Source organism: Cetorhinus maximus, unplaced genomic scaffold (assembly GCF_964194155.1).
Source record: "Cetorhinus maximus unplaced genomic scaffold, sCetMax3.hap1.1 HAP1_SCAFFOLD_1368, whole genome shotgun sequence".
In the NCBI taxonomy this organism is placed as follows: domain Eukaryota; kingdom Metazoa; phylum Chordata; class Chondrichthyes; order Lamniformes; family Cetorhinidae; genus Cetorhinus; species Cetorhinus maximus.
The window spans coordinates 62,292-86,790 of record NW_027597309.1 but is presented as its reverse complement, the minus strand read 5'-3'; the positions used below and the strand labels follow the sequence as shown (position 1 = coordinate 86,790).

General features: G+C 44.4%; 1 protein-coding gene across 2 annotated transcripts in view; it reads left to right on the top strand.

Moving 5' to 3' along the window:
• Positions 1 to 11,060: 11,060 nt before the first annotated feature.
• The window catches only part of LOC144676121 (serotonin N-acetyltransferase-like), a 34,349-nt gene continuing 20,910 nt past the window's right edge, over positions 11,061 to 24,499 (top strand). The window contains exons 1-3 of one of the 2 annotated variants that reach the window (XM_078536627.1): positions 11,265 to 11,436; positions 11,726 to 11,910; positions 24,331 to 24,485. In XM_078536627.1, coding sequence (XP_078392753.1) covers positions 11,754 to 11,910; positions 24,331 to 24,485 — 312 coding nt within the window. In that variant the 5' untranslated portion in view covers positions 11,265 to 11,436; positions 11,726 to 11,753. Of the gene's footprint in view, positions 11,437 to 11,725; positions 11,911 to 24,330; positions 24,486 to 24,499 lie in introns of both variants that reach the window. The other variant, XM_078536628.1, reaches the window with a different exon arrangement.

Genomic DNA, 24,499 nt, shown 5'->3' with positions numbered 1-24,499 from the left:
GACTGGAGATTAGTTTAAAAAAGAAATGATCAAAAATGCTAATTGCCCTAAAAGTAGAAAGTCCCCAAACTCAGATGCTATCCATATCAGAATGCTTTCACATTTGCCAAATGTCTGGATATGGGAAAGGTGCCAAGGGACAGGAGGGTTGCAAATGTTACATCTGTATCACCATCACCCCCACACCCCAGGGACCATCATGGTCTCCCCTCTATCCATGCCAGGGACCACCATTATCTTCTCTCTTCCCCTACAACACCCCTCTCCAGGGACCATCAAATTCACCCCTACCCACCTCTGGGAGAGTCATAACCACCCCTCACCACCCCACAGGGGCCCAAGGACCATTGCGATCCGCATCACTGGCATCCCACCCTCCCCCAGGGACTATCACCATTTCCCCCCCTCCCCGACAGGAGCCATCATCAATCCACCCCAGTACCACTATCACTCCTCCCACCCCCGGGACCGTCATCACTAACCCCCACCCACCCACCCCGACCCCAGAGGTCTTCATCACATCCCTGCCCACCCCCTCAGGGGCTGTCATTGCATCCCATGTGCCCACACCCCCCCGCCCCAGGGCCCATCATCGCCACTGTCCCACCCCACCCCCGGGGCCATCATCATTATTCCCAACATCCCCTCCCCAACCCAGGGGGGAGGAGGAGGAGGAAGCTCACTACACCACCCCCACAAAAAGGGACCATCATGATTGCCCCTCCCTACCCCCCCTCCCCTCCCCACCACCCCCTCCCCTCCCCCCCCCACTCTGGGTGCAGTCCCTCCCCTCCCCCCCCCACTCTGGGTGCAGTCCCTCCCCTCCCCCCCCCCACTCTGGGTGCAGTCCCTCCCCTCCCCCCCCCACTCTGGGTGCAGTCCCTCCCCTCCCTCCCCTCCCCCACTCTGGGTGCAGTCCCTCCCCTCCCTCCCCTCCCCCCCCCACTCTGGGTGCAGTCCCTCCCCTCCCCCCCCCCACTCTGGGTGCAGTCCCTCCCCTCCCCCCCCCACTCTGGGTGCAGTCCCTCCCCTCCCCCCCCCACTCTGGGTGCAGTCCCTCCCCTCCCCCCCCCCACTCTGGGTGCAGTCCCTCCCCTCCCCTCCCCCCCCCACTCTGGGTGCAGTCCCTCCCCTCCCCCCCCCCACTCTGGGTGCAGTCCCTCCCCTCCCCCCCCCACTCTGGGTGCAGTCCCTCCCCTCCCCCCCCCACTCTGGGTGCAGTCCCTCCCCTCCCCCCCCTCCCCCCCCCACTCTGGGTGCAGTCCCTTCCCTCCTCTCCCCCCTCCCCCCTGCCCGTCTGCAGTCTCTTCCCTCCCCCCCCCCCACTCTGGCTCCAGCCCCTCCCCCGGCTTCATCACCATCCGCATCCCCTCGACTCACCTTAATTTCCTTCACGTCCTGTTTACCGCCCTCTGGGTACCACTGCACCCGGACATAGCCTTTCTTGAGAGGCCGCTCCCGGCCGGTTCCCTCCTCATCCGTGTCCGAGCTCTCCCCGCTGCTCACCTCACCATGAATCAGACCGACGATGCCGTGCCGCAGGGCCCCCTTGTAGGTGCCGGACACCAGATCATCCACGAACAGGAGGCGCTGGCTGCCCGGGGCCGGGGCCGGGGCCGGGGACTGCCCGGGGGACGGTGCAGGGGAGGGAGAAGCCGGGGCGATGGGCCCGGGGCCCTCAGTGCCCGGGGTGATGGGCCCGGGGCCCTCAGTACCCGCGCTGCCACCGGTCTCTAGATCCGCGTCCGCCTCCATCTCCGCCGCTCCAAGAAGCCGCCCGGCAAACCGCTGACGTATTTACGTAGACGCATGTTCACGTCACAGCACGCCAGACGACAGCCGCCACAGCCAATGAAAATGTTCAACGCCGAGAGTTCAGCTTGCGATTGGCCACTTCCCAAAGCCAGGACAGTACGAGGGAGCCGGCCCTTCCCGAGATATCCCCGCCCACACGAAGCCCCGCCCACGCGGACCTCCACCCGCTTCAACAAACTGATCCACGCGGGGCCCCGCCCACCTTAGATGCTCCGCCCACCTTACATGCTCCGCCCCTTCGCGTACCCCGGAGGCAGGGGAGAATTCAAAGATCGCAGCCAGTCCCGGGTGTTCATTCTCGGGATGTGGGTGTCACTGACAAAGCCAGCATTTATTGCCCATCCCTAATTACCCCTTGAGAAGGTGGTGGTGAGCTGCCTTCCTGACCCGCTGCAGTCCATGTGGTGTAGGTACACCCACAGTGCTGTTAGGGAGGGAGTTCCAGGATTTTGACCCAGCGACAGTGAAGGAACGGGTGATATATTTCCCAGTCAGGATGGTGGGTGACTTGGAGGGGAACTTCCAGGTGGTGGTGTTCCCCATGTGTCTGCTGCCCTTATCCTTCTAGATGGTAGCGGTTGTGGGTTTGGAAGGTGCTGTCTAAGGAGCCTTGGTGAATTCCTGCAGTGCATCTTGTAGGTGGTACACACACTGCTGCTACTGTGTGCCGGTGGTGGAGGGAGTGGATGTTTGTGGATGGGGTGTCAATCCACTGGGCTGCTTAGTCCTGGATGGTGTCCAGCTTCTTGAGTGTTGTGGGAGCTGCACGCATCCAGGCAAGTGGAGAGTATTCCATCACACTCCTGACTTGTGCCTTGTAGATGGTGGACAGGCTTTGGGGAGTCAGGAGGTGAGTTACTCACCGCAGGATTCTCAGCCTCTGACCTGCTCTTGTAGCCACAGTATTTATATGGCTCGTCCAGTTCAGTTTCTGGTCCATGGTAATCCCCAGGATAAAAGCAAAATACTGCGGATGCCGGAAATCTGAAACAAAAACAAAACTTGCTGGAAAAACTCAGCAGCTCTGACAGCATCTGTGGAGAGAAAGAGTTAACGTTCGAGTCCAGATGACTCTTCTTCAGATGTTGAAGAAGATATTTGTCTCAAAGGAGACAAATTGACATCAGCGCGTGAGAGGAACTTTCTGCTAACCTCACCTAACAAGGCACAACATCCAGGATGTTGACAGTGGGGGATTCAGTGACGGCAAAGCCATTGAATGTCAAGGGGCGATGGTTAGATTCTCTCTTGTTGTAGCTGGTCACTGCCTGGCACTTATGTGGCACAAATGTTACTTGCCACTTGTCAGCCCAAGCCTGGATATGTCCATTTCTTACTGCATTTGGGCATGGACTGCTTCAGTATCTGAGTCGTCGCAAATGGTGCTGAACATTTTGCAATCATCAGTAAACATCCCCACTTCTGACCTTATGATGGAAGGAAGGTCATTGATGAAGCAGCTGAAGATGGTTGGGCCAAGGACATTACCCTGAGGAACTCCTGCAGTGATGTCCTGGAACTGAGATGACTGACCTCCAACAACTACAACCATCTTCCTTTGTGCTAGGTATGACTCCAACCAGTGGAGAGTTTTCCCCCTGATTCCCATTGACTCTAGTTTTGCTGGAACTCCTTGATGCCACACTCAGTCAAATGATGCCTTGCTGTCAAGGGCAGTCACCTCACCTCGGGAGTTCAGCTCTTTTGTCCATGCTTGAACCAAGGCTGTAATGAGGTCAGGAGCTGAGTGGCCCTGGCGGAACACAAACTGGGCGTCAGTGAGCAGGTTATTGCTAAGCAAGTGCCACTTGATAGCACTGTTGATGACCCCTTCCAATGCTTTACTGATGGTTGAGAGTAGGCTGATGGGGCAGTAATTGGCCAAGTTGGATTTGTCCTGCTTTTTGTAGACACGACATACTTGGGCAATTTTCCACATTGTTAGGAAGATGCCAGTGCTGAAACTGTACTGGAACAGCTTGGCTTGGGAGGGAGTTCCAGGATTTTGATCCAGCAACAGCAAAGGTAATAGATTTCTAAGTTGAACAAAGTCCACCATCCTCACTGAGTCAATCCTTCCAATATCGCAACCATATCATGCGAAATCAGCTCCGCTGGTCTGGGCACTGCATCCATATGCCAAATAATCTGCTTCTGAAGCAGATCCACTTTTCACAACGTAAGGATGGCCCTCTCAAGGAAGACACAGAAAACATTTTAAGGACACTCTGAAGGCCTCATTGAATAGAAGACAAATTGACATCAGCGCTTGGGAGGAACTTTCTACTAACCATGCCATGTGGCAGTGCCTCACCTAACAAGTCACAACGCAGTTGAAAACTAACCACATAAACACTGCTGCAGAGAAGTGACAAAAGCAAAAGGAAAGCGATCAGAACCCTGGCTCGAGAACAACAGTCCTCGGAGCAATCCTTGTTTTCTCTGCCAAAGAATTGTGGCTGCAGGATTGGCCTGCCTTCACACCTTAGGACGTACAAATCATGAAGCCTGGCAGATGTCATCCTCGTTTCAAGGGACCTGCAGACAATGATAGTGTGTAGCTTAGAGGGAAACTTGCAGGCGGTAGTGTTCCCATGTGCCTGCTGCCCTTGTCCTTCTAGATGGCAATTCAGAAGGTGCTGTCAAAGGAGCCCTGGTGAGTTGTTGAACTGTATCTTGGAAATGGTACCACTGCTGCCACTATGGACCAGTGGTGCAGGGAGTGAATGTTTAAGGTGGTGATTATGATGCCAATCAAGAAGGTGGCTCTGTCCTCAGTGTTGTCAAACATAGCATCAGAGAGTCATAACAGAACAGAAGGGGGCCATTTGGCCCATCAAATCCAAGCTGACTCCCTGTGCAGCAATCCAGTCAGTCGCATTCCCCCTCTCGATCCCTGTAGTCCTACAAGTTTATATCCACCAAGTACCCACCAATTTCCTTTTGAAAGCATTCATCATCTCCATGTCCACCGCCCTCTCAGGCAAGGAGTTCCAGATTGTTACCACGCATTGTGTAAAAAGGTTCTTCCTCACATTCCCCCTGAATCTCTTGCCCAAACTCTTATACCTGTATTCCCTGGCTCTTCTTACCATCAGCTAATGGAAACAGTGCTTATTTGTTTACCTTATCTAAACTTGTCATAATCTTGTACATCTCTATCAAATCTCCACTCAATTTCCTTTGCTTCAAGGAGAACAACCCAGCTTCCCCAACCTAACCTTGAAGCAAATATCCTCCATCCCAGGAACCATTCCACCCTCTCAAGGACCCTCATATCCTTCCTAAAATGTAGTGACAAGAACTAGATGCAATACTCTAATTGTGGCCAAACCAGAATGTTATAAGGGTTCAGTGTAACTTCCCTGCTTTTGTACTCATAGCAACAGAAGAGATCGGAGCAGGAGTAGACCAAATGGCTCACCAAGCCTGCTTTGCCATTCAGTACAATCATGGCTGATCTTGGGCTATAATTCCATTTTCCCACCTATTCCCAAATCACATGATAGAGACCAATGCAAAATACCTGTTCAATTCATCTGCCACTTTCTGATTTTCCATTATTAATTCCCCAGACTCACTTTCATTAGGATCAATGCTCACTTTGTTAATTCTTTTCTTCTTTAAATATATATAGAAACTCTTATATCTGTTTTTATATTTCTAGTTGGCTTCCTCTCGTACTCTAATTTTCCTTCATTAATCTTTTATCTTCCCTTGCAGTTCTTTATATTCTGTCCACTTTTCTGACTTGCCACCCATCCTTGAGCAACTATATGCTTTTTCTTTAAGTTTGATCTATCGTTAACTTTCTTAGTTAACCACAGATGGTGGATCCACCCCTTGGAATTTTTCTTTCTCGTCGAAATGTATCTATTCTGAGTATTCTGAAATATTCCTTTAAATGCCTGCTACCGCGTCTCTATTGACCTATTTCTTAACCTCATTTGCCAGTTCACTTTAGCTAGTTCTGCTTTCACGCTCTCACAATGACCCTTGTTTAAGTTTAAAATACTAGTCCTGGAACCACTCTTCTCTCTGTCAAAGTGAATGTAAAATTCGATCATAGTATGATTGCTGCTACCTAGGTTCTTATACTCCAGTATGAAAAGCAACTTTTACTATAACTTGCTGTTTTTTGTTCTTAAGCCAATTTTTATTCAAGCTGACTCCTATTCCATGAACCTCAATTGTTGACCAGCCTTTATCTGATATTTTGTCAAATCCTTTCTTAAAATCCATATCGACAACATCCATTCCCTTCCCTCCATGAACCTTCTCTGTTACTTCATCAAAAAATTCAATTAGATTAGTCAAGCATGATCTGTCTTTTTTCAAATTATGCTGGTTCTCCTTAATTAATTCAAACTTCTCCAAGTGCCCATTGACTCTTTCCATGATCATTGTTTCTAAAACCTTACCCACCACAAATGTCACACTGACCGGCCTGTAGTTACTAGGAATGTCCGTACACCCTTGAATAAGGGTATCACATTTACCAGTCTCCAATCCTCTGTCAGCTCCCCCATATTTAGGGAATATTGGAAGATTTTGGCACTTCCACTCAACCCACTTCCGCAAAAGGTTGTGGTTGTAGGAGGTCAATCATCTCAGCTCCAGGCCATCACTGCAGGGGTTCCTCAGGGTAGTGACCTGGGCCCATCTTCAGCTGCTTCATCGATGACCTTCCTTCCATCATAAGGTTAGAAGTGGGGATGTTCACTGATGATTGCACAATGTTCAGCAACATTCATGACTCCTCAGATACTGATGCAGTCTATGTCCAAAACCAGCAAGACTTAGACAATATCCAGGCTTGGGCTGACAAGTGGCAAGTAACATTCACACCACACAAGTGCCAAGCAATGACCATCTCCAGCAAGAGAGAATCTAACCATCTCCCCTTGACATTCAATGGCATTATCATTGCTAAATACCCCACTATCAACATCCTGAGGGTTACCATTGACCATCAGAAACTGAACTGGACCAGCCAAATAATTACAAGAGCAGGTCAGAGGCTAGGAATCCAAGTAATTCAAGTAATAAGGAAAGCTAATAGAATGTTATTGCTTATTGCAAGGGGAATTGAATAAACGAGTAGGGAGGTTATGCTTCAGTTGTACAGGACACTAGTGAGACCACATCTGGAATACTATATATAGTACTGGTCTCCTTATTTAAGGAAAGATGTAAATGCATTGGAAGCAGTTCAGAGAAGGTTTACTAGATTAATACCAGGAATGGGTGGGTTGTCTTACGAGGAAAGGTTGGACAGACTAGACCTGTATCCACGGGAGTTTAGAAGAGTGAGGGGCGACTTGATTGAAACATAAGATCCTGAGGGGTCTTGACAGGGTGGATGTGGAGAGGATGTTTCCTCTTGTGGGAGAATCTAGAACTAGGGGTCACTGTTTAAAAATAAGGGGTTGCCCTTCATACATATGTTTGTGGTAACCTTCTTCTTGAACTGCTCAGACACACCAGTCTGATGAATTGATCACAAGAGATGCTATTTCTCAGTCAAATTCAGCTTCATTTGCAATTTCATGAGAAATCTCAGGATTTTTCTACTGCCAACATTTGCTTGGGGAGCCAAGTTAAGACAGGGTTGATGACTCTCTGTCTGCTAATCGACAACTTGGCTACGGAGTGAAGCTCTGCCAGGTCCCAAGGCTGCCACTGGCTTGTCTTTTAATGAGGTAAGGAAAAGTATCCTGTGGAGGAAAGGCTGAAGATGGTGAGCAAGAAGGCCAGAGTTTAGGTACCACCTTTCTCTCTTACTCTCAGCTCCGATACTGTGGAATCTCTGGGGAATTGCGTTAAATTCTTGGCCTAATTTTCAAATTCCTGCATGGTCCCTCCACTCTGGCCTGTTTTTCACTTCTTCACTGTTTATGGCCCTTTACTGAGACACTACATTCTATTCAGCTTTCCACTCTCTTTGTTTTCTTTAAAAAACTTTTCTTTTATTGTGCCGTTCATTTCCCAATCTATTCTTTGATTTTAAACTATCCCCTCCTGCTTTTCTTCCCCTGTTTTGCACTCTTCAATTAAAGCACTCTGAAGTGTGAGCCTGCATTTGGAGTGTTATGGAAATGCATATTTTGTTTCTTAGCGTTGAAAGAGGTCAACTCTATTGTTATTCCACTTTTTTAAAATGTGTTCACAGGATGTGGGTGTCATTAGCTAGGCCAGCATTTATTGTCCATCCTAATTGCCCTTGAGAAGGTGGTGGTGAGCTGCCTTCTTGAACCACTGCAGTCCATGTGGTCTAGATACAACCACAGTGCTGTTAGGAAGGGGATTCCAGGATTTTGACCCAGTGACAGTGAAGAAATAGCGATATATTTCCAAGTGAGGATGGTGTGGGGCTTGAAGCAGAATTTCCAGTTGGTGGTGTTCCCATGCATCTGATGCCTTATCCTTCTAGGTGGTAGAGGTCACAGCTTTGGAAGGTACTGTTGAAGAAGCCTTGGTGAGTTGTGGTAGTGCATCTAATAGATGGTACTGACTGCTGCACTGTGCACTAGTGATGGAAGGAGTGAATGTTCAAGGTGCTAGATGGGTTGCCAATCAAATAGCTTTCTTTATCCTGGATGGTATCAAACCTCTTAAGTGTTGTTGGAGCTGAACTCATCCAGGCAAGTGGAGAATATTCCATCGCACTCCTGACTTGTACCTTGTAGATGGTGAATGGGCTCTGGGGAGTCAGGAGGCGAGTTACTTGCTGCAGAATTCCAAGCCTTTGACTAGTTATTGTAGCCACAGTATTTATATGGTTGGTCCTGTTCAATTTCTAGCCAATGGTAACCCCCCAGGATGTTGTTGGTGGGGGACTCGGTGACAGTATTGCTATTGAATGTCAAGAAGATATGGTTAGATTCTCTCTTGTTGGAGATGGTCATTGCCTGGCACTTGTGTGGTCTTGTCACTTATCAGCACAAGGCTGAATGTTGTCCAGGTCTTGCTGCATCTGGACACAGACTGCTTCAGTATCCGAGGAGTTGAAAATGGTACTGAACATTGTGCAATCATCAGCGAACATCCCCACTTCTGAAGGAAGGTCATTGATGAAGCAGATGAAGATGGTTGGGCCTAGGACACTATCCTGAGGAACTCCTGCTGTGATGTCCTAGGACTGAGATAATTGGCCTTCAACAACCACAACCATCTTCCTTTGTGCTATGACACATTCATTTGCTATACCAATTATTTCAAGATATTGCACATGAAAATAATGATTAAAACTGATCGTTGTAACTAATGATTGAAATCTTTACATTTTATGGGTGGGAGTGTTCTTTTGCATTCCACTTGAGGGAACCATAATCAAAATAACCAAATTTACCAAACAACCCCCAGATGAAGAAATAACCAACAAGATTTCAGTTTTTGTAACTTTTGCTTGAACACGAATAAGAACCAACATTAATTAACAGGCAAATGATACTTTGAATAAAAAAGTAAATTACATTTTAAATAGTCAATACAACATAGATACATTTTACACAACCACCTGCATCATTGCTCGCAGATATGTGCCACCACATAGCTATACAGTTCCACAATATGCCATTCTTTATTCATGTGGGATAGGTCAGGAGTCCTATCCAGCAACAACTTTCACCTTAAGAGTTTCACAGACATGATTAACATCTGCAAGGCAAACTTCTATGAGCCCTCTCTCCCTCGGGTCAAGATTGTGCAGTCAGTGTAGCTTTCCAGTGTTCCTTTCCAACCAACCAACCAACCAATGACATTCAGTTCATGGTTTGGCAACTTCTGGTAAAACACCCAGCTCTTTAGTGTTTCCAAGCTAGTCATACAGATTTCCAGGCTATAGCCCATTTTAGCCAGCACGCACAGTACCTCCAAGATTCCTGTCTACTTTTCTGTCAAACAGAAAAACTGACCTCTTTCTGAAAGAGATTTGCTTCTTCTCCTCACAGGAATTCTTTGTGCTCCTCTTTCTGTCTCTGTCTACTATCTCTTTGTGTCTGTATCGGTGCACTGATTGCCTTCACCCTCCAGGTCCTCTACTTGTTGCTCTCCTTTGTGTCTGCCAGCCAAATGGCTTCTGGTCTTAACCTCCTTTCTGCTGGTACTGCTTCCAGCTTAAGGGTTGCCAGGTCACATGAACCAGTGTTTCTTATTATCCAAGAAAATTACAATTGATCCCATTAAAATTGATGCAAACTTTTAAAAGTTCTTTTCAAACATTCTTAATTTAAAACAATTACAGATTCCACAGACATTTTAAAGACATTTCAAATTTTCCTTACTGTACTGCTTCCTGGTCAAAAGTCATCACAATGTGTATATACAGTATATGGGAGAGACATGGCGTAGTGGTAACATCACTGGACTAGTAATCCAGAGGCCCAGGCAATTGCTCTGGGGACATAGGTTTCAATCCCATCATGGCAGCTGGTGTAATTTAAATTCAATTAATAAATCTGGAATATAAAGCTAGTCTCAGTAATGGTGACCATGACAACTATCATCGATTGTAGTAAAAACCCATCTGGTACGTTAATGTCCTTTAGGGAAGGAAATCTGCCATCCTTACCAGGTCTGGTCTACATGTGACTCCACACCCACAGCAATGTGGTTGACTCTTAACTGCCCTCTGAAATGACCTAGCAAACCACTCAGTTCAAGGGCAATTAGGGATGAGCAACAAATGCTGGCCCTGCCAGTGACACCCACATCCCATGAGAGAATTAAAAAACTGATACACAAGGTATGGCCATTTTGTGGGACAGGCTAGTTGGAGCAGGGGTTCTTCACCAGTCCGTTACTGTTCATGTATTTGTACTAACTTCACTGCCACTGTCATATCTTGAATAACTCAAATTTGGAGTTGAAAATAGTTACTGTCGATAAATTATTTTAAATGTGTTAATACATTTTGTTGGGACACCCGGATTAGGTTTCATTCTAAAGCAGCTGTATCAACCAATGTGGGGGAACTCATGCAGAAATAATAGATATCACTTTAAAGGTTTATATAAAGCATTGTCAGTAATACAGTTGTAGTAATAAAGAAACCACGAACGACGATATAACCCAATTGTCAATCTATATTATCAAGGAAATAATAACAACTCTTGATTTTTATACCAAATCTCTTCATTTTTATGTGTGTGCCTTTTGATTTATGAGACAGTGGGATTGTCAGTGGGATTGTTCTGATGCTGACAGTGGGTTTGATGTAACTGAATGGTTAGCTCAGGCATTTCAGAGGGAGAGTCAGGCACATTGCTGAGGCTCTGCAGTCAGAGCTGGCGAGGAGGGCAGAGTTCCCCAGGCCAGTGGTGAACCAACACAATCTGACAGTTCAGTGGCCACTTTTACTGATCCGACATGTTACCTTATTTATTAGTTATCAGCTGCCGTCTCTTATATTTATAGAATGTATTAGATGTTGTATGTATGAAGCATTATGGATTGTCAGCCTGCAGCTGCTGTAATCCTTGTCTCTAGCCTTGGCACGCCCGCCTCTCTGACGCATTTCGTCTCCGATTTACTGCTGCTTAATCCGGCCAATCCGATAAAATCCCGGCGCTCAGGAGCCGCCTTCAGTCCCGGAGCCGCCACCTCTCAGCATCACCTCAGGTAAAGCGGGAGAGTCTTTTTCTTTCGATTCCGGTGTAACGGGAGATTGATGCGCTTCCCGGATTGAGGGGGTGGCTCAAGGGGCTGCTGCCCACTGCCAGCGCCCAGATAGGGCACAGCAATCCACCCACTCCTAGCTCCCTGTCCAACCAGCTGCACTTTCCCTCCGCTCGAATTCAATAGCAGGACAGGCTAGAGGGGCTGAATAGCCTCCTCCTCTTGCATTGGGGACATGTTCAGGAATCACCCTTGTGCTGAAGGGGCAGTAATGTTGTGCTGTGTTTCACAGATCACTGGCCAGTGGAGTGGACACAGAGATGTCTGTGTTAACAGCAGTGCCCTGCCTGATGCCCCTGTACTCACCACCCCCAGCTACCAGTCCAGGGAGACAGAGGCGTCACACTCTGCCAGCCAATGAACTCCGCTGCCTCAGCCCCGAGGATGCTATCAGTGTTTTCGAGATAGAGAGAGAAGGTAAGAGTCTGTGGTTTTGCTCAGGAATCTCAGCCCCTTCAGCCCATCTAGCCAACCTATCCCCAATGTTCTCTTGATGCATTTTTAATAATAGGAACATAGGATTTAGGAGCAGGCGTAGGCCTTAAGCCTGTTCAATAACATCATGGCTGATGTGGCTTTGGTCTCAGCTCCACTTTCCTGTCTGCCCCCCATAACTCTTGACTCCCTTTTCTAGCAAAAATCTACTTGCCCCAGCCTCCACTATCTTCTGGGGAAGAGAATTCTGCACTCTAATGACACTCAGAAAAAAAACTCCACTTTTCTGTCTTAAAAGGGAGACCTCTTATTCTTAAACTATGTCCTCAAGTTCTGGTCTCCCCAAGTGGAAACATTCTCCCAGTATCTACCCTATCCAGTCCCCTCAGGATCTTATATATTTCAACAAGTGGGTATAGGCTCAACCTGAATTCCATTTGTTGAAAAGAACCAGATTAGTTCCTTCTTGAAACTTATTCGGGTTTCTCTCATTAAATTTAGTTATCCACAAAACTCAATAATTACAGCTTATTAACCAGCCCTCTCATTAATAAGTATCCCACAAAAATATCCCTGGTCAGTGAGCCAACAAGTACAGATTGTCCAGAATCATCCTCAATGAGCCAATAACTAGGAGCACAGATTGAGGATGATTACCTATTTCACCTTGCCTCAGAGTAGTGTGTTCCCAAGGGCTATAGTTTAAGAGTTGCATCAGCATTTGAAAGGATATGGGGATGAGCAGCAAAACGGAGTTAGAGCTAAGTGGTCCCAGTTGAAGACTGGGTCAGGTACAATGTGTGGTGCATGTTGTAATTTCTCTATTTCCATGAATTTAGAATCAGGTTCCAATAGGGGATATTGCAGATGGTGGGTGACCGAGTAGCTCTGGTTGTGGGGGCTTCAGCTAGATGGCAGCCTCCCAGCTTAGGATGAGACAGCTGGCTGTGTGGCACCAACAAGGGCACAGGTGAAGTGAGTGATCAGGACAACAGTTGCTTCTCCATTGAAGCCATCACCACTCTTCTGGGAATCAAAAGCACAAATGGAATGTTGGCCTTTATCTTGGAGAATGGAATAGAAAGAGAAGAGAGTTATGTTACAGTTTTATAAAGCTCTGGTTAGAACCTATCTGGAGTACCGCTTTCAGTGGAAGAATATATTGGCACTTGAGGGACGCAGTGTAGGTTCAATACAATTATACCAGGGCTAAGGAGATTAAATTACAAGGACTGTTTACAATATAGGCTTGTACTCATAGGATCATTGAATGGTTACAGCACAGAAGGAAGCCATTCAGGCCACTGTGTTCTTGCCAGCTCTCTGTAGAGCAACTCAGCTAGTCCTATGCCCCACTCTTTCCCCATAGTCCTGCAAATATTTCATTTTCAGGTGCTTATACTATTCCCTTTTGAAAGCACCAGTTGAATCTGCCTCCACCACACTCTCAAGCAGTGTGTTCCAGATTCGAACCACATATTGCATAAAAAAGCTTTCTTGTTGCGTTTGGTTCTTTTGCCATTAACCTTAAATCGATGTTCTTGGTTCTTGACTCTTCATGAATGACAGCATTTTGTCTCTCTATCTTCTCTGTCTAGACCCACTCTTCATGACATCCCCCTCCCTATCGAAAATTGAACCGTCATAATTCTAAAAGACAGCTTCATTTTAATAACCCATCTCACACTATTACATCACCAGATGCATACATTAACATAATAATACATATACACAAGTCCTTGGTATCAACAGAAATCACTCCGTTCAGTGTCTAGGTTTTAAAAATGTCCAATTTTCCTTTAAGCTTCAAACTCTTGATAACATATCTGCCAACAGATTTTCTCTTCCAGCAATATGTATAATCCATAGATTAAATGGTTGTAACAATAGTCTCCATCTGAAAAACCTTGCACTTTTGTCTCGAAATTTGTCCAAAAACTGCAAAGGATTATGGTGTGTATAAACAATTGTTTCTGATGAATTGTTTGCAACATAAATTTCAAAATGCTGCAATGCTAACACCAAACTCCAAGACTCTTTTTCGATCATTGAATATCTTCTCTGATGTACATTCAGCTTCCATGAAAAATACCCACTGGTTTTTCAATTCCAGTGTCATCATCTTGTAACAGTACAGCCCCAATGCCTATATCGCTTGCGTCAACGGCCAACTTAAATTGCTTGGCATAATTGGGTACTGCCAAAACTGGTGTAGTAGCTAATACAGTTTTCAAAGTATCAAATGACTTCTGACACTCTAGTGTCCATTGAAACTACTTGTTCTTTTTTAATAGTTCAGTCAGTGGAGTGACCACTCAGCTAAAATTTGGTACAAATTTCCGGTAAAACCCACTCATGGCCAGAAATCTCAAAACTTCTCATTTTGTTATAGTCTTGACTTCTGCATCTCTTGGAGCCACCTTACCACTTCCAATGGTGTGGCCCAGATACGTAACTTGCGCTTTTGCAAATTCACTTAGCCAAGTTCATCACCAAATTAGCTTCTTGTAGTCAAGTAAATAATTCTGTAAATGCTCCTCCAACATCTGACTGAAAATGATTAGATCATCAATATAAACAGCACAATTGCTTAGAACTGCAATTACTTTGTCAGTCTTTGAAATGTCACAGGTGCATTCTTCGTGCCAAATGGCATGACTTTAAACTGATATAGTTCACTTGATGTTACAAAAGCTGATATCTCCTTTGCTCTTTCCTGCCAATATCCTTTTAGCAAGTCTACCTTTGTGATAAATTTCAATTGTCCCACTTTCTCAATGCAATCTTTGAACCGTGGTATGGGATATGAATCCACTTTTGTCATCGAATTCATCTTTCGATAGTCCATACACAGTCTTTGTGATCCATCCGGTTTCGGTACCAGTACAACAGGCAAACTCCAGTTACTGCAACTAGACTTAATGATATCATTTTAAAGCATGAAATCAATTTCTTTTCGTACTTGTGATAACTTTGCCGGATTTAATCTATAAGGATGTTGCATTATTGAAGATCAAATTTCTGTACATACATCACTAAATGCGCCTTTCCCAACTTATTTCCACAAATAGGTTTGTGTAACTGTAATAGCTTTTCCAAATCACTTTGACACTTGCTTGGAAGGTAACTCAAATTTTCAAGCACCCCCTCATTATCCAATTTGATTAGAGAAAAATCAATTTCAGAATCCTGCACTTCTATGTCTTTCTCATCATCCACCATCACTAAGACCTCTTTTTATTCCTCTTCCCTGTCAAAGTACTTTTTAAGCATATTTACATGACACACCCTCTGCTTCTTTCCTCTATCTGGAGTATTTATTAAATAATTTACTTCACTCAATTTCTTTTCAATCCTCTAAGGCCCACTAAATCTTGCATTTAATGAATCACCTAGTACTGGTCACAAAACTAGTACTTTCTCTCCAGAAATAAAACTGCAAGTTTTAGCTTTCTTATCTGCTTTCACTTTCATCATTTGCTGTGATATCTTTAAATGTTCCCTAGCCAACTCACGTGCTCTGTTCAATCTTTCCCTGAAATGTGATACGTAATCCAGGAGAATAGTTTCTGAATTTTGACTCACCAATTTCTCATGAATTAATTTCAGTGGTCCCCTTACCTCATGACCATAAATTAGTTCAAAAGGGCTAAATCCAGTCGCTGCATTAGGAGCATCTCTAATACCAAATAACAAAAATGGAATTCCCGCATCCCAATCCTGTGGATAATCCTGACTGTACGCTCTTATCATAGTTTTTAAAGTCTGATGCCATCTTTCCAAAGCTCCTTGTGACTCCGAATGATAAGCTGTTGGCTTAAACTGTTTTATCCCCAAACTGTTCATTACTTCCTTAAACAGCTGTGACATGAAATTTGAGCCCTGATCTGATTGTATTTCTTTAGGTAAACCATATCTTGTAAAAAATTTAATTAACTCCTCCACAATCTTCTTAGTTGTAATATTTCTTAAAGGTATCCCTTCAGGAAACCTGGTAGACACATCCATTATTGTCAATAAATACTGATTTCCACTTTTAGTCTTAGGGAGGGGTCCTACATAATCAATCATGACCCTGGTAAAAGATTCTTCAAATGCTGCTATTAGATTAAAGGCGCTGGCTTAATCACTGCTTGTGATTTTCCTGTTATTTGACATGTTTAACAGGTTCTACAGAATTGGACTACATCCCTACACAATCCTGGCCAAAGAAAATACCTCTGTTTCTTTTCCCGTGTTTTCCTAATTCCTAAATGTACCCCCACTGGAATTTCATGAGCAATCCTCAATCTCATTTCTACACCCTAATGGGATAACAATCTGATGCACCTCCCTCCAGCTTTAATTTACTGAGACATAATCCGACCACCATTTTCTCATTAAAATATCTCCTCAAAGATAATAACATACTGGAATACATTTTGCTTGTTTCTGAATAAGCTTTCTGGTATAACTGTTTTAATTTCAAATCATTTTTCTATAACTCCACTAACCTCTGAGTTAAACATTTCAGTTGAATTTTCCTGCATCCCTTCCTCCTGAGTAATGTTATCAATCACAGTGCCAGCTCATTGGACTTCGACACCTTCTTCTTGCCTTTGAACTACCTGCTTATCTCGTTTTTCTTGTTCGTCCCTATGAGCCTTTGATCTCGTTACAACACAATCAGGAAACAATCTTGGATGTTCTTTCTGTAACAACTCTGTTGAAAACACTTCTACAGGCTGCTCAACTACCATAGGCATCACCCACATTTGTGATCCAGCTATATCATTACTCAGAATAAATTGAACCACTGCAATAGGCAATTTTTCCAGCATTTCAGCTTTAACTTCACATGTCTTCCATTTGGTCTTTAAATTTACCTTCCATAACAGAATAGATTTAGCATCTCCTGAACCCTACTTATTATTACCTGCTCCTGCAATACTCCCTCTGAACAACAAATATCACTATTCCACAACATTAACTAGCCCGTGTCTCTTAAAATGTTAAGATCTTTACCTACTCCATCCTGTACACATGGAAAGACTTCCCTTCACACACAAAGTCTTTACAAATTTCTGCAACCTGCTGCTCAGAATTCTCGAGTAAACTGTGAACACATTCTCACTTCTTCACTTGTAACTGATTCTCCCTGTTTCACCTGTACACAAACTACTGGTTTCTCCTGTGCCTGAACCTCAGAACCCACAGTGCTTTTACTTCCAGAGCTTTTCTGTACCCCAACAATTCCAACAGATTTTTCCTGTAATCTTCATCACACTGACTTTGCGTGCCCCACTTTATTACAATGAAAACACCTCAGTTTTTGAATGTCACTTCTACCTTCAGCACCTTCCTTTTTATTGAGAAAAACAACTTCCTGGAAACTTCCAGCTACTCCTCCTCTTCCCTCCCTCCCTTCCTTCCTTTCACCTTCCCACTTTTTATCCTTTTCCAATTTGAAAGGGTGATGACAAAAAGGTTTAGCTCTGTGAACTAACCCCTAATCATCAGCTACCTCTGCTGCTTGTCTTACAGAATCAACCCTCTGTTCCTCCACAAGTTCTCACTACCGAAGGGATTGAATCTTTAACTTCTTCCAAAAGAAGTATTTCCCTAAGAGCTGCATAGGTTGTCTCTATTTTTAACGCCCGTATCCACCAGTCAAAATTACTTTGTTTTACTCTTTCATACTCAGTGTAAGTTTGCCCAGGCTGTTCTCTCATATTCCTAAATTTCTGCCTGTTTGCTTCAGGAACCAACTCATACACACTCAGAATAGCCTTTTACACCACATCATAATTCACCAACATTTCTCTCATGCGCCCTACCTAACAACTTAGACTGTAATAATAATGTCCAGTTTTCCTGTGGCCATTTCATCTTTTTAGCTAGCTTCTCAAATGAAATAAAGAATGCTTCAATATCTTTTTCCTCAAACTTTGGAAGAACTTGTACAAATTTAAACATTTCCCCATTAGGTTCTACTCTGGAGATAAGTCCTTCCTCACCTATTGGTGTCTCTTTTTTAACTGCCAACATTTTCAGTAGGAATTCTCTCTCTCTTTTTCTCTTTCCTCCTTCTCAATCTGCACAATTTCTAATTCCCTTTTAAAAGCCATTTCCCTGTCCTTTGCTTCTAATTCAATTTTTTTCAGTTCCTTTGCTTGTTCAAATTCAAGCGTCTTCATTTGTAACTGAAGTCTAGTGTCAGGTTTCACTTCCAACTGTAGACGCTATGCTATACTCTCAATTATATCTGCTGTCCTAGCACCCTCAGGTAACCCCAATTTTACCTTATCTGCCAACTCTGTTAACTTACTTTTGGTTATTTTTTCCAACCCAATCAGAGTTAACTCTTCTACTCCCAGACAAGTCTTAGCAATTGCCAAAGCCTCTTGCAGTCTCACCACTTCTAAAATACCTCACCAACTCCTGAATTCAAAGTGCTTCTCATACTCATAACCTTAAGATTCACCAATTTCAAACCAATCAAGGAATTAGAAATATTTATCCTGGCCCCTAGTTGTTATGACACAGCAGTTGGTAAAGCTATTTAAAAATCCCAGAGGGAAACTTTAAACAACTGTCATAACCTATATTCTTAAGTGATATGTTTGAGATGCAGCTCTAAATTCAGGAATCAGACCACCAGTTCTTGAGATGTTTTATATCAAAATACAGGGGATATTTATTAATTTATACAAGTTAAATATATATATGTGGCTACAAATTACTATCATAACTTTTAACAAATTCCCAAACTAATCTCCATTATTGCAACAGCAACCCTTGGACGTTAAGCAGACACCAGGCAAAGCTTTTTCATCTTACAAATTCAAAATGAGGTTCCTTTCACTTTGGTTCCTTTGCAGACACGGTGATAGGCTTACAGGCTTTGATCTTACATTGCCTCTGCTCCGCACACACAAAACTGCTGTCTGTTATACCTAGCACATCTCATTGAATGTAAATTCTCATTGTGTCACCAGCCCCTTTGAACTCCTCTCTTCTAACAATAAAACCCCTTTCATAGTACCAATTTTATTAGTAATATAAATATTGCTTTGTCTCTGCCAACTAGGTGCCAGATTTCACTGCCCTTCTTGAATGCACTCTACCTCTCTTACATCTCAAAACTAGTATACACAAAGCACCCAGACTAGCTGGCTTTACTCTAATTAAGACACACCCACAGACTAACCCTCTATTTTAAAAAAAATTCCAATAACGTTATATACATTAATAGCTTTATGAAAGAACACCTCTAGTATCTGGAAGTTTTTGAACTGTGAGGAGGTTAGTGATAAATTTTAAGAGGATATAAGACAGGCTGGTGGAATGAACCGACAAGTGACAGAGGAAATTTAATGCAGAGAAGTGTAAAGTGATTCATTTTGTTAGGAAGAACAAGGAGTGGCAATATAAAATAAAGGATATAATTCCAAAGAGGTTGCAGGAGCAGAGAGACCTGGACATGTATGTGCATAAATAATAATAATAAATAATGTGCAGGGCAGGTTGAGAAAGCGGTTCATAAAACATACAAGATCCTGGGCTTTACGAATAGGAGCATAGAATGCAAAAGCAAGGGAGTTATGATAAACCTGTATAAAACACTGGTTCGGCCTCAACTGGAGTATTGTATCCACTTCTGGGCACCACACTTTAGGAAGGATGTGAAGGTATGAGAAAGATTGCAGAAAATATTCACGAGAATGGTTCCAGGGATGAGGAACTTCCAAGCTCTGTGTTATCTGCAAATTTTGTATTGTGCCTTATAACCCAAGTCTACAGCATTGATATATATCAAGAAAAGCAATGGCTCTGGTACAAACCCTTGGGAAATCTCACTGTATATATTCCTCCAGTCCAAAAGATCACCGTCCACCACTACTCGCTAAATCCAGTCATTCAGCCAACTTTGTATCATTCTGCCATTGTCCTATTTATTCTATGGACTTCAACTTTGCTGGTAAGCCTATTGTATGACACAAGTACCTTTTAGAAATCCTTGTATACCATATCCTCATCAATCCTCTCTGTTACCTTACCAAAAACTCAATCAAGTTAGTTTAACATGATTTTCCCTGAACAATCCATGCTGGCTTTCCTCAATTAACCCACAGTTATCCAAGTGATTGTTAACTTTCTCCAGGATTATTGTTTCTAAAAGCTTTCCCACCACTGACAAACCTGTTGTTGCTGGGTTTAACCTTACACCTTTTGTATAAGGGTGTAATATTTACAATTCCCCAGTCCTCTGACACCATCCCTGTATCTAAGGTTGATTAGAAGATTATGTTCGGTACCTCCACAATTTCCACCCTTACTTCCTTTAGCATCCTTGGATGCATCTAACCTGGGTTTCTGATATCTCCTCTTCATCAATTTTTAGCCCATGCAGTATCGCACCTATTTCCTCTTTCATGATGACATTGACAGCAACTTCTTCAGTGGTAAAGACAGATGCAACATACATATTTAGTACCTCAGCCTTGCCCCGCCCCCATCCACAGATTCCCCTTTGGTCCTTGATTTGCCCAACCCCTCCTTTTACCAACCAATATTTATATGCCTATTGAAGTCTTGGATTCCCTTTTATTTTAACTGCTGTATCTTGTCAAACTCTCTCTTTGCTTCTCTTATTTCCTCTTTCACTTTCCCTCTGAACTTTCTATATTCAGCTTGGTTCTCACTTGTATTATCAGTGCAATATCTGTCACACGGACAACTTTTCTGCTTTGTTTTACTCTCAAAGCTCTGGCTTTGGATGTTCTACCTTTTTCCCTCATGGGAATGTAACTCGACTGTATCCATCCCCTCTTGAAAGACACAGCTCATTCTTCTGTTACAGTCGTTGATTCCAATTTACCTGGGACTTTCTCATCCCACTGAAATTGGCCCCCCTCCAATTAAGTAATTTGCACTAGATTGTTTCTTGTCTTTTTCCATGGCTTGGAGTGGAACTTGTAGGTGGTGGTGTTCCTCTGTGTCTGCTGCCCTTGTCCTTCTAGCTGGTAGAGGTCACTGCTTTGGAAGATGCTGTTGAAGGAGCCTTGGTGAGTTGCTGCAGTGCATCTTGTACCTGTGGCAGAGGGAATGAATGATTAAGGTGGTGGATGGGGTGCTAATCAACTGGGCTACTTATTCCTGAATGGTGTAAAGCTTTTTGAGAGTTGTTCCAGTTGTACTCATCCAGGCAAGTGGAGAGTATTCCATCACACTGCTGATTTGTGCCTTGTAGATGCTGGACAGAATTTGGGGAATCAGGAGGTGAATTACTCTCTGTAGAATTTCCAGCCTCTGACCTGCTCTTGTAGCCACAGTATTTATATGGCTAGTCCAGTTCAGTTTCTGGTCAATGGTAACCCCAGGATGTTGATAATGGGAGATTCAGTGATGGTAATGCCATTGAATGTCAAGGGGCGATGGTTAGATTCTCTCTTGTTGGAGATAATCATTGCCTGGCACTTGTGTGGCACATATGTTATTTGCCAATTATCAGCCCAAGCCTGAATGTTATGCAGGGCAGAATTTTATGGCTCCGTCGTGGTGGGGGGCAGGACAGTAAAATGCGGGGAGCTGTTCAAAACTCCATTGACTTTGGTGGGACCATCAAATCCAGCCGGTATAAATTTTCACCCGAGGTCTTGCTGCATGTGTATCTGAGCAGTTGCGAATGGTAGAGAGAGAGCACTGTGCAATCATCAGCAAACATCCCCACTTCTGACCTTGATGGAGGGAAGGTAATCGATGAAGCAGATGAAGATGTTGGTCTGTAGGAAACAGCCTGAGGAACTCCTGCACTGATGTCCTGGAACTGAGATGATTGACCTCCAACAACCACAGCCATCTTCCTTTGTGCTAGGCATGACTCCAGCTAGGGGAGAGTTTTCTCCTCTGATTCCCTTTGACTCCAGTTTTGCTAAGGCTTCTTAATACCACACTGAGTCAAATGCTGCCTTGATGTCAAGGGCAGTCACTCTCACCTCACCAGTCTTGAGTTCAGCTCTTTTGTCCATGTTCGGACCAGGACTGTAATTGAGGTCTGTGGTGAGTAGCCTTGGCGGAACCCAAACTGAGCAACAGTGAGCGGTTTATTGCTGTGTTTGTGCCGCTTGATAGCACTGTCAACAATGCTGATGATTGAGAGTAGAATGAAGGAGCGGTAATTGGCCAGATTGGATTTGTCTACTTTTCATATATAGGATATGCCTGGGCAATCTTCCACATACCCTGTCCACAAAAAGCTGTTTCCACCAGGTGCTCCATGCTGGGTGGTGCCCTGGAACCATAGAGGCCTAGGGTGGAACAGCTGTTCCAGATGGACGAGCTTCTGATAGCTTTTTCTCTTGCAGTGTCAATGAGTGCAGATCAATGGTTTAAACTCACTCATGTACAGGCATTTGACAGGCCTTAAGAAAGTGGGTCAACCTGGAGCATCTGTGCCCTCTCCTCATAGCTTACTGGTGCTAAGGACACTCTCAGAGTACCACCTAGTGATGTCTTTACAGACACAATAACCCTCAGTGCAAGTCTGGGATTCAGACTAACCCTCAAGGCATCTGTTGCAGCAGTGGCTGCTCTCAGTCTGGCCCCTTTGTGCCGCACTGTTACACTCTTCAGGGTGTACTAATGAGTTGAGAGAAACTTCTGGATTGATTTGTATATGTGTGTACTAAACTCTTCCACTTCTCCAACATTTAACCATATAGAAGGATAGCAATTCCACTTTCACACATTGAACAGGAACTCGAGGCTGCTTAATCAGAATTCCTTTGAAGACTGGGTCCAGGGAGTAAAGGCACTCTCCCCATCCTCCATTTCCAGATTCTGATTCTCATCAGCGTTTAGCACATTGCCCAGTGGTAATCCATTTATCTCATTAACTACTTACTCCCAACTGGGAAATTTCTGGGCAGGGAAGGTTGGTGACAACGTAACAGAACTTGTAGATCTGGAAGTGGCTGTAGATCAGAACCTGAGGTTCTCCAGGTGTTCCTGAAAGAAGCTATTCTCCTCCCAGGACACAATGCCCGTGATATGAAACACAGAGAATCTTGTTGTGCTGGACATAGAGCGTGTCATGTTGACTTGGTGTGATAGTGTTAAACGACAATGGCGAGTTGCCAGCCGGCTTGACCTCTGTCCCCAGTTTTATTTTCATTGAGAATGAATGATGAGCTTTGAAGTTGCTTCCCCAGAGGATGTGTATTTTTGCTTGAATTGCGATTATGAGCTGGAAATGCAGATTAGACAGGATAGCTTTTTCTCTGCCTGTGCAGCCCCAGATTTTTGCTGCTGGGGTCGGGTGCACAGCGACAGGAGAATTCCAGGCTCTACGATCCTGACCTTTATAAATTACTGGAAGCAAAATACTGCGGAGACTGGAAATCTGAAATAAAAACAGAAAATGCTGGAAAAACTCAGCAGGTCTGGCATCATCTGTGGAGAGAGAGAAACAGGGTTAACGTTTCAAGAAGAGTCACATGGATTCAACGTTAACCCTGTTTCTCTCTCCACGGGCGCTGTTTTTATTTTTTTTTTGTTTTTATTTTATAAATTGCTGCCTGCAGAGCAGATTTTTGTTCCTGAGATGTGGGCTGGATTAGAAATCGGGCCCACTTCCCCTGGAACGGGTGCAGAGTATGCCAGCTACAGGGACAGGCTGGGCAGAAGGCCTGACTCTGCTCCGGCACTTTGTTGAATTAAGTTTTAAAAATAAGATTTTTTAAAAAGCTCTCCAGCCCTCACCCCCTCTTATCCCACCCTCACACATTCCCCATGTCCCACCCATGCCAACCTATGCCACCTCATGCCCCCACCCACCCACCCCCATGGCCTCTCAAACCCCCTAGGCCAACCAGTGCCCCCTATCCATCCCCCATGGCCCCACATCACTATGGCCCTTCATAGCACCTATGCCAACTTAGTGCCAATTCATGCCAACCCATGCCCATATCCACCACCCTTTTCCCTTACCCACCATTTGACAGTTCCAATGAGATTGTGCATAATCATGTTTGCTATCCAAACAAATCCCTCCAGTTCAGACCAGCCTCTACCTGGTCTAATCTGCACACTTCATGTTTCACATTCCTGGCCTATCAAAATCTCACCTCAGTGGAAGCAGCGGGACATTTAAATGCCCGGCTGCCTCTATAAACTATGGATCTGCAAACCCCAGCACTACTCCAGTTTGGGGCTGAATTTCTGTCCCCGTCCACCATTTTCACCACAATGGAGAGGATCTCTGTATTGGTGAAAATCTAGGCCCTTGGGTCAAATGGCTTCCTTGAGTCTCGTAAATATTTCTGTCTCTTCATGATCCCAAAATGCTCTCTCCACATTCAAAGCTTTATTTACGGTTAGTGTTTTAGTTCTGTGCCATTGACATAATTTGTTTTGTTACAGCATTTATTTCAGTCTCTGGAGACTGCCCTCTACATCTCGATGAAGTTCGTCATTTCCTCACTCTGTGCCCAGAGCTTTCCCTAGGCTTGTTTGAACAGGGGAGACTGGTGGCGTTCATCATTGGTTCTCTCTGGGATAAAGAGAAGCTCTCTCAGGTATAGAGCAAAGT